Source organism: Lineus longissimus, chromosome 3 (genome assembly GCF_910592395.1).
Source record: "Lineus longissimus chromosome 3, tnLinLong1.2, whole genome shotgun sequence".
Classification (NCBI taxonomy): domain Eukaryota; kingdom Metazoa; phylum Nemertea; class Pilidiophora; order Heteronemertea; family Lineidae; genus Lineus; species Lineus longissimus.
In genome coordinates this window covers 10714264-10728280 of record NC_088310.1, presented here as the reverse complement: position 1 = coordinate 10728280, position 14017 = coordinate 10714264, and the positions used below count along the sequence as shown (strand labels likewise).

The 14017-nt window shown below is 40.4% G+C and overlaps 2 protein-coding genes across 2 annotated transcripts; one reads left to right on the top strand and one right to left on the bottom strand.

Moving 5' to 3' along the window:
- Positions 1-2635: 2635 nt before the first annotated feature.
- LOC135485417 (uncharacterized) lies at positions 2636-10807 on the top strand. The gene is made up of 7 exons (XM_064767416.1): positions 2636-2708; positions 2815-2883; positions 5891-5965; positions 8403-8593; positions 8940-9221; positions 9820-9981; positions 10596-10807. Exons 2-7 carry the CDS (start codon positions 2823-2825, stop codon positions 10758-10760), a joined length of 936 nt encoding a protein of 311 aa, XP_064623486.1. The 5' UTR covers positions 2636-2708; positions 2815-2822; the 3' UTR covers positions 10761-10807.
- Positions 10808-11441: 634 nt separating this feature from the next.
- On the bottom strand, positions 11442-12422 carry LOC135484656 (uncharacterized). Its single transcript, XM_064766290.1, has one exon. The coding sequence runs from the start codon at positions 12420-12422 to the stop codon at positions 11442-11444; it is 981 nt and encodes a 326-aa protein (XP_064622360.1).
- Positions 12423-14017: the final 1595 nt, after the last annotated feature.

Here is a 14017-nt window from a genome sequence, read left to right as displayed (position 1 = left end):
GTACATGAATTACATGTCTTACCAGATTATCAGTTTATCAAGTGCCAACACCTTTAACATGACCCGCTCCACCTCTTTGGAAACATAGTTCACAACCACGTAGCATGTCTTGAATCGCTCTTCTAACCATTGGAATGGCCAGCCAAGCATAAATGGGCTCATAGTAGTCATAAACGTCCTAATATCCGCTCAGAAGTTTCTGGGTCGTTTTAAATTGTAATGAAAAGCAGTGTGGCTATAATCTACTTATTCTTTCACTAAGGCCTTTGATCTTTAATGGCCAGATTGAGGAAGCCCTATTATTTTTTACATCTTTTCTGAAAATCCGACCTTTTTGGCAAAAAATCAGGAAAAAGTTAGAGAAACCACTAATAAGTCGGAAAAAGCCCCCTACTGGATGTATTCGCATCCAAATCGCGCCTAATTTCGACTCTTGTTTGGATAACGAATACTAACACCTACGATGTTTCCTGCCTCCGCCACCGCCGTCCCCCCTCCCTCCTCCTCCCCAGCTGCATCACGTTCCAACAAATGAAATTAATTAATTAGACGGGACAATCACAATGATTTGATGCGCAGGCCATAGTACCGTCCATAGAGGCTGGTTACTCTATTGTCCGTCACACTATAAAGTATGACCTAGCGTTGCCCCCCCCCCCAAAAAAAAAACAACAAACATACTGACTATTATACACCTCCTGCATCCTTTTTGTAGATTTGGCGTTGATTCATCTGTATTTAATGGACTCATCAATGTGGAAAGCGGTTGGGGGGGGGGGGGGGGATTTGAAGGACAGATATCCAACTACATCTTGGACCTGATAAAATTGCGATAGGCCCCATCTAAACGATATTATTGACGATATTGATTTAGACATGATGTCAAAGTTGTTGTGAGGTAAGTCAACTCTTAAAAGTGTACCGGAATGGTACTTCGAACGCGATTGATTGATATTAGAAAATTATTAAAAGTTGTGTGTTGCAATGTAGCTAAGTTAGCAACATTAGAAAGACGAGAGAAATTATGCTCACATTGTTAACTATACATATTTATATTGTACACGTATCAAACCACAGTGCGCCTATAGCAGACTGTTTAGACTGTTTTATACTGCAAGACTGTTTAGATACATGTTATGTAGGAAATGCACGGCGTACATGTAGAATCATAAGTGGTACATGTATTTTGAAAAATGTGCTGGGTTTGAAACGTTTGGAGAGGTTTTAGCCAGCACTCAAAGAGGTGGGAGAGGTTGCAGCTGTTTCCACAGGGTGTGGATGAAACATCATAATGTTATCGAGAGAAATATCTACAGAATGCCGATTTGGTGAAGCTTTTCCCAACGAAAATGATGTTAGTCTGTCACGTGCAGACTCATGCATTACATTTGTGAGTCAGCTTGAGATTTGCCAACAGTAGTTGCACACTGGCCACCTATCGGAAGGGACAACAAATATTACAGCGTATGGTCGTCCACTTTCTTATCATGAAATAATTTATTGAATTATATTTGCAAGTGCATAACAAGGATAAAATTCGTGTAATTTATGAATGAAACAGAAAATCTATATGAAAAATTAAGAGTTAGCAATTTTTTCGCGTCGTATAGAACATTCAAAACTTATCAGAAGATCGTGCGACGACATAATCCTGTCGCGGATAACACAAGGGCTCAGTACACATCCCCAATTATATCTGCAATAGGGTCCGCATACATTATATATACATACATTTTCGTGATTTAAAAGAAATAAATGCTGGGATTTTCATCAACATTTGCAGAAGTGTAGTCCTATATTTTGTCAATGCCTTTAATGAATTTGAAAAAGTTCCAATGATTCTAAATAGTTTTATTAGCGATTTCAAGAGCTATATCAGAAGTTAATACGATACGTGGCCATGGCTACTGCCAGTGAGAGAATATCTTTCCGACCCAGTAAACTCCAAAAAAGGAGTTCACATTTCAAAATCGACCTGAATTCTGTTAGTTGATATTATTTACAATCAGAAAGCCAAAAATGATGTTTTCAAACTTAATAACTAACATTCCCGGTGGTAGTTAGGCATAATATGACTTTTTAGGCACTTTATAATTATTTGATAGCACTAAACAGTTAATAGTGATCTCAGCCCACAAGAAAAAACGGTTAGTAGTGGCTGCCTTAGCGCCACACGTGGTGCCCGATGATATTAGCCAAAAAGAATTTTTGGTAGGTGCTAAATCGGATAACCAGGCAGTACGACAGTAAAACTTAGAGTATAATAGTGCACAAGTGAAAAATAGTAAGCGGATCGAGTGGGAATCGTACCCGGGTGGTCAGAGTGATAGGCAGGGGCATTAGGCCACTGAGGCAGCTAGCCGACAAACGAAATTTTCTTCTGATTATCCACTGATCCTTATCATTATATAGTGCTACCCTTACCCCTATCCCCAATCCGCCCTCGCGTACTGTCCTACACTGTACTATACTACAGAGCCATCTACAGTATAAGCCATCTACAGTATATGAATTTAACTAAACCACCATTGCGTACTGCCTGGCTATCGGATTCAGCCAACACCGTTGAAGAGCACCTGGAGTGCTCGTTGAACGCAATAACACGTTTTTGTGACGTCATCAGATATCCATCTATATAAGAAACCGGGGAAGGTAGGCACAATCACCATTCACCCGAAGACTTGCGCTTGGAACCAAAGGCAATATTGGTAAGTAAATTAAGCTTGCAACCCACCTCGTATTTTTGTGAGTTTTCCACGACATGATAGATACCCGATGATGGGCAACGCTATAAGGCCTGAACCCGATTGTTAGTTTCAGACATGGTAAAACGTCCCCTGATTCTCACCCTGATTGGGTTGATGCAGTTGGCGGCAACACAAGGTAAGACATCTTTCGACTTACTCGACCAGCTTAAGATGAACAAAATTACATACTTTTGATCTTGAAATACTCCCATAATGTGAATCGTGAATTTACCGAATTCCGACAACGTGTAGCTAGAGAAACTTCTATTAAGTTTATTCGATTTCAGTACCTGCATTATTAGTGTATATAATAGACAATTACATTTTTCGACACTTAAGCACGCAAGCAGAATTAATTGGGTGAAATGGGCTGTGATAAAGCTACCAAACCAAGGAACAGTGCCAATGCATCCCTTGTTGTTTTGAATTTCTGTTGGTGGCGATCATGGCTATGGCTGTCTTGATTCATCTGACAAAAGATAAGAAAACTTCCATGTTACACAGAACATCAAAGCGATCATGGCTAGGTTCTTTCTTGGGTCTGAGAGATTGATCGGTAACCAATCCCACCAAAATATTTAAAACTTGCACGGCTGCAGAAGTGTTCAAATGCCTATAGAAAAACATCTAATGCATGTAATATACGAGGGCGAATCAATAAGTTTTGACACTGTTTGCGGCAAAACAAGAAGGTGCGTCCTGCTGAAATCTCAGCACATTGCTGATACCACTCTTTGGCAGCTTACACATAAAAATCGGGGTTTAATCGTTATCCGTTAACCGTTGAAGGGCAATTTAACTATGAAAAAAAAGAATTCTGTCAGCATTTGGCTTTTCGACAACATATACTTGTTATACATATTTCCAGAATTCTAAATGACAACTACATTTTCTCTGAAGACATATTTATCAACACACCAGAGCACCGTTCTTTTAATAATTACAGAAATATTGCAATATTTTAAAATGGTCTTATATATTAACGTTAGACAAGGATAGGTGGTTTTGACAAGCATCCCGTTTGTGACCGATAGATTTTTCCAGATTTTCACCGTACTTTATCATTAGATGATTGGTTAAACTTACCAACCCAACTCTTTGCCTTTAAAAAATATTCGCATCTATTTTATGACGCTTTTTCATGCTCAACGTCATGATAAAACCAGCAAATTCAGTGGCATGTACCGATCTCTTTTAAACAGGCTGCAATTCCCGTAAATGTAGAAGTATGAGGACAATTTTACAAACATGTGCTCATGAAAGATGCATATTTGGAGTAAACGTGTTGTCAAAAGTCTGTGATAATCCCTTTTGAAATGAATGCCCTGTTGTCAAGACTTATTGATCCGCCATCGTACAACAAATACCGGAGGAAGGAGATCATGAAGTCTGAAGAAAGGTCTGAAGAAAATTCTGAAGAAAATTTTCAATTCTTACCAAAGCTACTTTATTTAATAAAGGGTGAATGCCATACCAGTTTCCTTTAATTAAATGATTGCATGAAAATATCCAGACAACAAAATATCACGAAAATACTACCTTTTTAAACCCTGCAGTTATCAGTATTCAGAGAGAACATAATCATATTGTGGTCCGTTCTTTGACGTTTTGATCATGACTTACAGTAAAAGGATTCGAAGAAATCTGTCTATTTGCGACTCTAAAAATTGAAAAAATTTAAAAGTGCCCGGTCAATTTTATACGCCGATATTATCCCAAAGACCGGGCGACAAGACGTCTGTTGCACATTTTTGGTTGGTTCCACGTTAACACTGTAAATAAATATTCTCACGAGTCCAATTTTATTTGTAACACGTGTATACTCTTTATGATTTCCACTGTTATAAGTCGAATATTCACAAGTGAACTAAAGTGTAAGAAAATAAAGATAGGCCTTCTCAAAGGACGACCGGATCACTGTAATCAGGGTTGGTAGTCTTTTTGAGGACTGTAAACGTCTCCCCGGTTTATGATAGCATTTATGTCGCATCCAGTTTCAACCCCGCAGTAGAAGCCTTGGAGTTGAAAGTGTCCTCCGAGACTCGTACATGTTTTTATTGGCCTATCATTATAATACCTCATCTATATTGTGTTTTTTTTGTTACTTCACGTCAAGTGAATCCTGCCCCCAACGGTAAGTTTTTGTACAGAACGGTACAACGGTAAGTTTTTAAAAAAATAGGATCTTTCGTGCTATTTTGATATTTTGATATTGCGGATTCATGTTATTTTGCTCGCGATGTGAATTTTTGAATGTAGCCACAGAAAGAAGAGGCACGGCATGCAACCTTTTGTAAATAAAGTAGTCTTGGTGAGAATTTTTGAATTTATTCAAATTTTGAAGTGTATGTAAACTTTCGGGCTATGCTAAAGAATACGGCATTGCATCTTTTTATAGTGTTTGAGTACATAACGTAAATAATTCGTAACAAACTAGCTAATAAATATGAGGGTAGTTTCTTTGCCATATTTAGGATAAATCTGAGAAGAACGAGAACAGATTCAAAGTAGCCCCATTTAGTGAGCGGACAGAATCCAGCCCAATCCAATGTATTCACCAGATCATCATTTAAATGATTACTCGTATGTTACGTCGTTATCTGCGTAAAAATTTTGTTAATCTAAAATACCTTTTGATAACATTACCAAATGGAGGCATTAAAAGATTAACTGACAGTTGCAACTTTTTGTAATTTGATATGATGATAATACTAAATACCACAATAAAAAAGGCAATTGCGAAAATCGCGGAGTTGGTACACTGGCTTGATCGCAAGACCCAAGCGAGTGTTCCAGTAGCCTGAAAATCAAACGTTTTGTTTTCTTGTTATACCGTCAGTATTTGGTAGATAGCCGCTATTCGATGTGATAAGATGGTATAATATTTGTCTTATTTTCCTAACATTGAAAACCTATTAGGCAGCTGCTGTATTTTCGAGGCTGCAATGATTCCACAATAACTCGTCGGAATCCTTTGTCAAAATGAGTCAAATGCACTCCCTTTCAGTTCATTTCTCCCCTCCATTTCAACAGCCAGGATGGATATACCGGCGAGTCTTTATTTGTGACCAAGAACTAGAATTTAGAAAAATAACATTAGCAACGTGGTCTGACACGTATTTGTTTATTTTTTAACATTTAAGAGAGTTGCAACGGCCACGCGGGACTCTGCAAACTCACATTTGACAAAGTAACATTTCCTGGAACTCACAACTCAGGTAAGTCACTTAAACAATAAAGTGGGACAGATAGTGTCAAAGGATGACGAGGCGTTTGCCGCAACCTTTCGGATATGCACCAAATACGGACTGAAACTATCGAATGTTGATAGTGAATGAAGCAACTCGACTGTTATGAGCTCCGAGAGAGAACCACATGAATATGCACTGTTTTTTAATCAAAAGGGGGTTCGGTGGTACCCCCCCCCCCCCCCGACATATGTGTTTTGGCCTTTGAAACTTCAGTAATATCCAAAAGACACTTAAAATGGATATAATCCCGAATTGATCAAGAAAACACCGGGCGGGCGTTCGAAAAAAACTTTTTTTTTGAGATTTCAATTTACCTTCAGAACGAATCCAAATCGGCCGTGGTGGGACACGAAGACAGATTATGGAGGAATAGATGTTTTCATTTGGTTTTGCATATCTTCTAGTTTTTCCGAAAGAGTTATCAATATCCGCTAGCAGGCTTTTTATGCTCCCAGATATAAAGAGGGTTATTTTTTCTCGTGTTCTCTGAACAAACTTATTGAGAGGCCAATGGGGGTTGGGGGGATGGGGGGGATTCCATCCAATGCACTGGCTAAAACATGTCAGAAGGCGGAGTTTGGGGGGTCTTCCCCATGTCAACAGTTGCGTGAGTTTACTAGAGCTTGCACTTTAAATATGAATCTGTCAGAGTGCCAGACTACGATAGTCCGGACACCTTCTACACCGTCATTTGACTATTGTGATGATGCAGTTGAGTTACTGCTATAGAGAAAGCCTAAACGGAGAAAACCGTCTATCAAAACATAAAATTGCCGGAAGAAACTACAGCTGGTTCCCAACCAGGGGGTTAGGGGCGGTTTCCCCAAACCTAAAGGCGCTGCGCGCTTACTAGGGCACTGCACTGATGATACTAAACATATTTTGTATGTTTAGTATCATGTGGTTATAACAACATTATAAACTTATTTGTAATATAAAGCAAAAACATATATTCATAAGGGATAGAGTTTCTGAATTCGAGATTTCAAATTATGGTAAATGAAATTTACAGCATCGAAATCAGCAAACGAAACAAAATATTGTTTTTCGAGGCCAACATAATAATGAAACCGTAGAACTTAATGTAGTGATATGTTGACTAATTCAGCAAAAGTCTTTGCAAACCCAAGTATCATCAGTTTTCTGTTTAACACTAATATGTCATCTTACCGTATCATCACAAATTATTGGTACATGTTTGGTACTCCTCCACCAATATGTGAACAACACCCTGGGGATGTTGATCGGACTCAATCTGTTACCACCAGGGGGCGATATGTGAAAACAAACTAAGTGCGATATTTCGCTTATTAGTGATTCATTTTTGATAAAAAAGGTAGGCCTACTTCTTGCTAGGATACATCACATATCGTATGAGTTTCCGATTAGACCTACTTTTCAAGGTTACGGAGGGCAAATGGTTTAAATTGACCGTCTATGTCTGACTATGGCACATTTCTTAACCACAAAGGTATGAACTTGAAGCTTGGTGAAAATGACGCCCTATGTCAGATAACCCCTGACACCCAATTTCAGTCCGATCTGATTTTCAAATTAACCACCAGAGGGCAAAACTGAAAAGGTAAAACGTGCAATATCTCACTTAACGGTAATTTGTTTTTGATAATTTTTTATGGCATCTACTCCAATCAAGGATACATCATAAGTTTAAAATGTTTTTGATTAGACCTACTTTAAAGGTCACAGAGTTCAAATGGCATAAATTGGTCGTTATGCTTTTAAAATTATGGCATATTTCTAAAAGTACAGTGACCAGTGATCTCACATTTGGTACACATGTACCCAATCTAGTCAGGTCATCTCTGGGCCAAAAGTTCGATTCGATTTGATTCATCACTTGGCCACTAGGCGGCCAAATTCGAGAAAAAAATTAAAATGTAATAATTGCGCGCCTGACTACTTGCCCGCTTACCACCAATCTGATATCATGGGTACATCTAACTGCCACGATGTTTGTGTTGCATGGGTTTTTGATATGGTCCCTACTTTTCGAGGTCACACGGGTTAAATGGCATAACTCTTCCCTTTTGCTATAAACTAATTGCACCTTTCTTAACCAGCATCAATTTTCAGCTAATATCTATACGGTGAGGACAGTAGTGGCCTTTGGCGGTTTTATAGTTGTTATTTTCATTGTACAATATCACATCACACTCAAGTTCATCACCCTCTAATGCTGAAGTCTCTGAACATTAATCGCAACTTCACCATTACACACACCATTTATACAACTCACCCATTATAAAATTATCCATCTCAACCTTCGGGGAGGTAAACATTTCTAGTTTGGCTTGCTTTCGAAATAACATCCAACCTGTCTTTAGATTTGGGTGAACCAGGTCTGACTATGGACAGAGATCTACCTATTTTTCTTATTTTACAGGGGCGAATATGGTCATGAAGTATGGTGGTTGGCCATATTTTCCTGCTTTGTCCTGCGCGTACAGGAACCAAGATTTCACTTTCACAGCCCAATTGGATTTTGGAATTCGATTTTTCGACATTGACACTCGTAACAAGGGAGATACCGCTTACGCGAGTCACAACACAGCTTACGGACGAAAGTTATGGGAGGCAAGTGCAAATTTGAAACACATTATTATTAGATATGATATCAACACATAAGTGTATATCCAGAAGTATTAGGGTGGAAGTTGGGGAGCAGATACCTACCGTTGCACGCCTGTCATAATCAGCAGTGATGAGCTTAGCGCGATATGGAACATTCTTCAGAAACTCAAGCGAGGGAAGTCTGCTCATTAGCATATCTCGCGCACTGCTCCTTCTTGTCAAACATCGTAGTGAAATCGTAATGGAAAACGTCTGGCTTTGCGTCTAATTAACGCTGCAGTACGTTGATGGGAACACAAATAATGACCATCGGGTGCATTCTGTTGATAAGGGAAAAAAATCATTTCAGATTATACGAGACATTGACAACTGGTTGAATAATCCATCGCACAGGAACGAGGTTATTGCCATTCGATTCCACGACACCACAATGCCATCCGGCTTCGACAGGTTCATCCCCATCTTCAGTGACTACTTTACTGGAGCAGACGGGAAGGTCGGCATCAATGCAGTGACGGGCAGTTGGCCGACTCTTGGAGAAGCAGTGGCACAAAACAAGCGTGTGTTCATTTTTATGGTGGACCATCTTTGTGACAGCAGCTGTAGGAGTTCTCACCCCTACATCCGCTCGGTAGGTAGCGCATTTGTCAATGACATACAACATATTAGTGACCAACAAATTGTATGTGCATGTACCCCACCGAACAACCAACATGACCATCAAATACAACGAATTTCTTTTCGAGAATCAATTGGCCACCGTTGGGAAAACTTGGTTTTTCATAGGGTGCCCCTTCAAAAGGTAGCAAAAAAACTACTTAATGCTCTTTCAGCCCCCGAGATTCCCGGAAACGTATATTTAGCGCTCAAAATTTCCAAATGCTTCGAAAGGGGGGGGGGGACTTTAAGACCCGCTCGTTTCCAAGATCACATTCGATCCTCTACAGGTGTGATAGCAGCCCCCCCCCCCGCCTCCCTGAATTTCTGGATCCGCAGCTGTTAAACAATCCATATTTTTGCGCGGGGGGGATGTATAAAACATAAAACTTCCTTGCTGTTATGGAAACCGTGGCAAATCATATTTTGGCCATACTATGTTCAAGGTTTCAAATTGCAATATTTAAGAATAAAAATTTGCAAAGCGATATATTACAATCAATTGTTTATTTAGATACAAATGCGATTGAAGTGCCATCATTCTAGAACTGCTATTTATTTCTCTCACTCAGGCTAATTTTTACGGCGACACATGGCTAGATCTTAAGTTGACGTCATCATGTAGTAGCATGCCAGAAGAAACAAGAAGCAAGTGTGCAAGCATAAGCAAGGATATGATCATTGTCTCGGCATTTGCTTCCTTAGGCCTGTGTGTTAGTGACATGCAGAAGTTGGTAGGTTACAAAATTATTTGAGGCACTGGGTACTAGATAAAGCTCTACAAGCCTTACTTCGCTAGTTTTAAGAAAATAAAGCGGACTATACTTAATTCCTGAAAAAGATACACATTGTGAACGTGATCTGTCTTGTTATTGCTCGAACATCCACTTATCATAATACTCTAACCCATCAAATCATTGGGATCAGATCCTCTTATCGTGACAATTTAGTTTGCTTTCTTCACATAAAACTAAACTTCTCGCCAAGCACGTTAACCGGATGTTATGACTTTAATCATGAGAATTTTCAAGAGTAGTACATATTAGTTAATCTATTGATTCATAGGTAGCCGAACCTACTAACCAGAGCAAAATTTCTACCAAACTATCATTTCAGTTAAGATCCTTTCGGTAACTACGTCAATGTATCTGATTTAGGAACAACAGTGTGTACGAGAACTCTATTTTATTTGAAGTATTCAATTATAAACACAGACTTGCTGTACATAGATAGGATTACAGATATCTATGGGACATGATCTCGCCTACATTTACGTACGTGTGCTCCGAGCGTTAGCGCTATACATGTATATACCTTACTTGAATGTTTTTGTTTCTATTTACTTCAGTGTAACCAGTACATCAGGCCCAGTGCCATGGACTGTTACAACGAACGGAAGAAGCAAGGCCAGACGGTGAACTTCCTGGTGGCAGATTACGTCAACCAAGCCAATACCAATGAAAATGTCATCACCGTCGCTAATGAACTAAATCAGCTCAATATTGGAAATTAAGTTTAGTAAAATGTCGATTTCTTCGTTGTTTATCAGTGTAAGAATCACTTTCAAATAAACGTATTGACTGCGTAGTGCGAAATATGTGTTTCAAAGTGTTTTACTGCACCTATCTGAAATGTCTGTCCTATGAGGCTTCCAAGAACAGAACACGACTCGGAATATCAACAAATCGAACGGAGTATATATTTCTGGTTTCTCAAGCTTAACATAGATGGCAGTACTTTAACTATACTGTGTTCCGTGAAATATGGTGCATGGATACTACATTCCTCCCCATTTTGGTCAAAACCTACTGTTGCATTCAGTCCAAAATATTCAACCTCAATATTAGTAAAATTGTCCAACACAATTCAAATGTAAGTCCAACAAATGTAAGTCCAACAATAAAATTACCTAAATCCAAGATTCAAGGATTCTGCACTATTTGTCACAATTATTTTCCTCTGAGCTCAGCATAGTAAATAGGGCAGCGATCCGCCTACACCCTATGTTTAAGTATTTAACTGATTGCGCTACATTTAAACACTAATGATTAGACTAAATTTTGATTAGGACAAGGGCAGCGATCCGCCTGCACCCAAATCCTAATACTACACTAGTATTATTTTTCAGGCTAAGCTCAGATCTACACAATGAAATCACATCCAATCGAATTAACAATGTCCTTCATTGAATCAGTTAACAGACATAGTCCTCGAGATGCTTTGGTCGTTTACGTTCTCGAGCTGGCAGTTTCCGCGGTGTGGCGCTACGACGATCAGTTGTATTCGTAGGTTGCTGGTTGACGTTTTCAGCGCCCGATGATTGAGATGTCGTGGCACTGCGATGAGATGTCGTTGGTTGTCTCGTTTCATGTTCAGTGCCCGACGAATCATTCGTATCTGCGTTTGGTTCGACGTCATGGAGGTTTTCCCCTGCATTTGGAGACGAATTAGCGGAATCTGGAGACGAATCATTCATCTCTCGTAACATCTCCTCTCGCCCATCAGTATCAGCATCCGGTATTGCGTTGTACTCGATGTCTGGCTGATTGTTCTGTACGATGGCGTTGGCTAGTTTAAAATGGCTGGAATCTCTGTAGATTTCTTTCCCGTCGGGCGTTCTTCTGGCGGCAATACTGGATCCATCGATTCTAAAGATAATGTAGAATGCAGGTTCGTATGCCGTTGACCATTTATTACGTTTTGGCTGCTTCACCAATACGTAATCTCCCACGACAAAACTGTGTCTTCTCGTGTTGCGATTAGTTGACTGACGTTGGATTTTCTCCTTGTAGGCCCTGTCTGTCTCCGCTATTGGATCGTCTTCAGGTTGTGCTGGCTCAAAGTAGTCAAGTTTCGTGCGGACGTCCCGGTTCATCATGGCTTGATAGGGTGACACACCGATCCATATATGTGGCGTGGATCGATATGCTACCAGCATATTCTGTATGGCTTGTTCTCTGTCTGCTCCCGATAAATTTTGTAGATGGCAGATCTGCTCGATCTTGTTAAGCATCTTCATGAAACTCTCTGCCTCGCCATTAGCCCTCGCATGGAGTGGTGTCACTTTATGGTGATCAAAACCTTCTTCCTCCGCAAATTGTCGAAAAGCTTCTGACGTGAAGGGCGGTCCATTATCGGAATCTAACTGCCGTGGCACTCCGTGTGTGGCAAACATCTTACGCAGCTTCTCGATGGTAGATTTAGCACTTGTTGATGCAACCTTCTCAGCTTCAGGGTATCTTGACCTCTTGTCGATGACAACCAGATTCTAGTGACCGTCTGGGTATGGTCCACCAAAATCAGTAGCTACGGCTTCCCATGGCTTCTTGGGTATCTCTGTCATCTTGACAGGTTCCTGGCGATGTGACTTGGTTGTAACCTGGCATTCCATACACTGGCCGATTATCTGCTCTGTAATGGCGTTCATATGCGGAAACCAGTACTTGGCTCTCAGCATCTGTTTTGTTTTGGTCATCCCCAGGTGTCCCATAGAGTGTGCTGTGTTGACAATCTTCCTCTGTAGGCTTGTTGGCATGACTATCTGGTCCGATTTGAAGATTAGATCTTCTGCCTCAAATAGCTCATCTCTGACATGGTAGAATGGCTGTATCATCGGATCTTGTCTGTATTTGTCCCAGCTGCTGGTTCTGATGACATCTTTCAGCTTCTGCAGTTGACTATCTTTTCTGGTTTCTTCTTTAATTCTATCGATGACGACTGCATGCTGTGCTGTTATGGTATACTTGACTGTTTTCTCAGTGTTGTCATTGCCGGTTGTTGGAAGTGGGTGTCTCGACAGAAAATCAAGAGGGTCTTGTTCATCTTTCCCAGGCTGGTACTCGAGCTCAAATTCAACATCTTGCATGTCCATTACACATCTCTCAATTCTTGGTGGCAGTTTCGCAGTCGCCTTGTTGAATAGTGGTAACAGTGGCTTGTGGGCTGTTACAATTCTAAACCTTGGCGCTCCTAACAGGTAAATTCGGAATCTGTTCTTTGCCCATTTTATCGATAGAGCGTCCTTCTCGGTCTGGCTGTATCTTCTTTCTGTGTCCGTGAGAGTGCGGCTGATGAAGTGGACAGGCTGCCATCCCTTTTCTGTCTTCTGGACCAATGCTGCTGACAATCCTTCATTGTAACTGGCTTCGCATCTTACCATTATGGGGAGCTTTGGATTGAAGAATGCGACTGTGCTGCTGCTTGATATGCTATCCTTCAATGCTTCGAATGCTTGGCTTTCTTCTTTTCCCCATTTGAACTTGGCCTCTTTGTGTGTGAGGTCTCGCAAAGGCTTGGTAAGGGATGTATAGCGCGGTATGAACTTCGACAGGTAACCAGTCATTCCCAGGAAACTTCTCACAGCTGTTTTCGAGGTTGGTGTCCCGCATTTCTTGATTGCTTCAACTTTCTCCTGGGCTGGCTTGAGTCCTGTTTGTCCAAATTCATAACCATAGAACTTGATGTGGTCCAAACCAAACTCGCATTTCTCCAAGTTGAAGGTAATACCGTACTCTAATCCTCTCTGGAAGACAGATCTCAGCGTCTCATTATGCTCCTTCCAATCGACAGCTCCAATCAGAAGATCATCCCTCTGGTTCAGACATCTTGGTATGTTTCCAAAAATACGCTGCATCGCCTCATCAAATGAGTCCTGTGATGCTCTAGCTCCGAAAACAAGTCTTTTCGGGCGATAGTTACCCCATGGGCTGCTAAATGTTGCAATCGATCTTGATTCTGGATGTAGCATAAGTTGATGGTAACTTTGCCTGA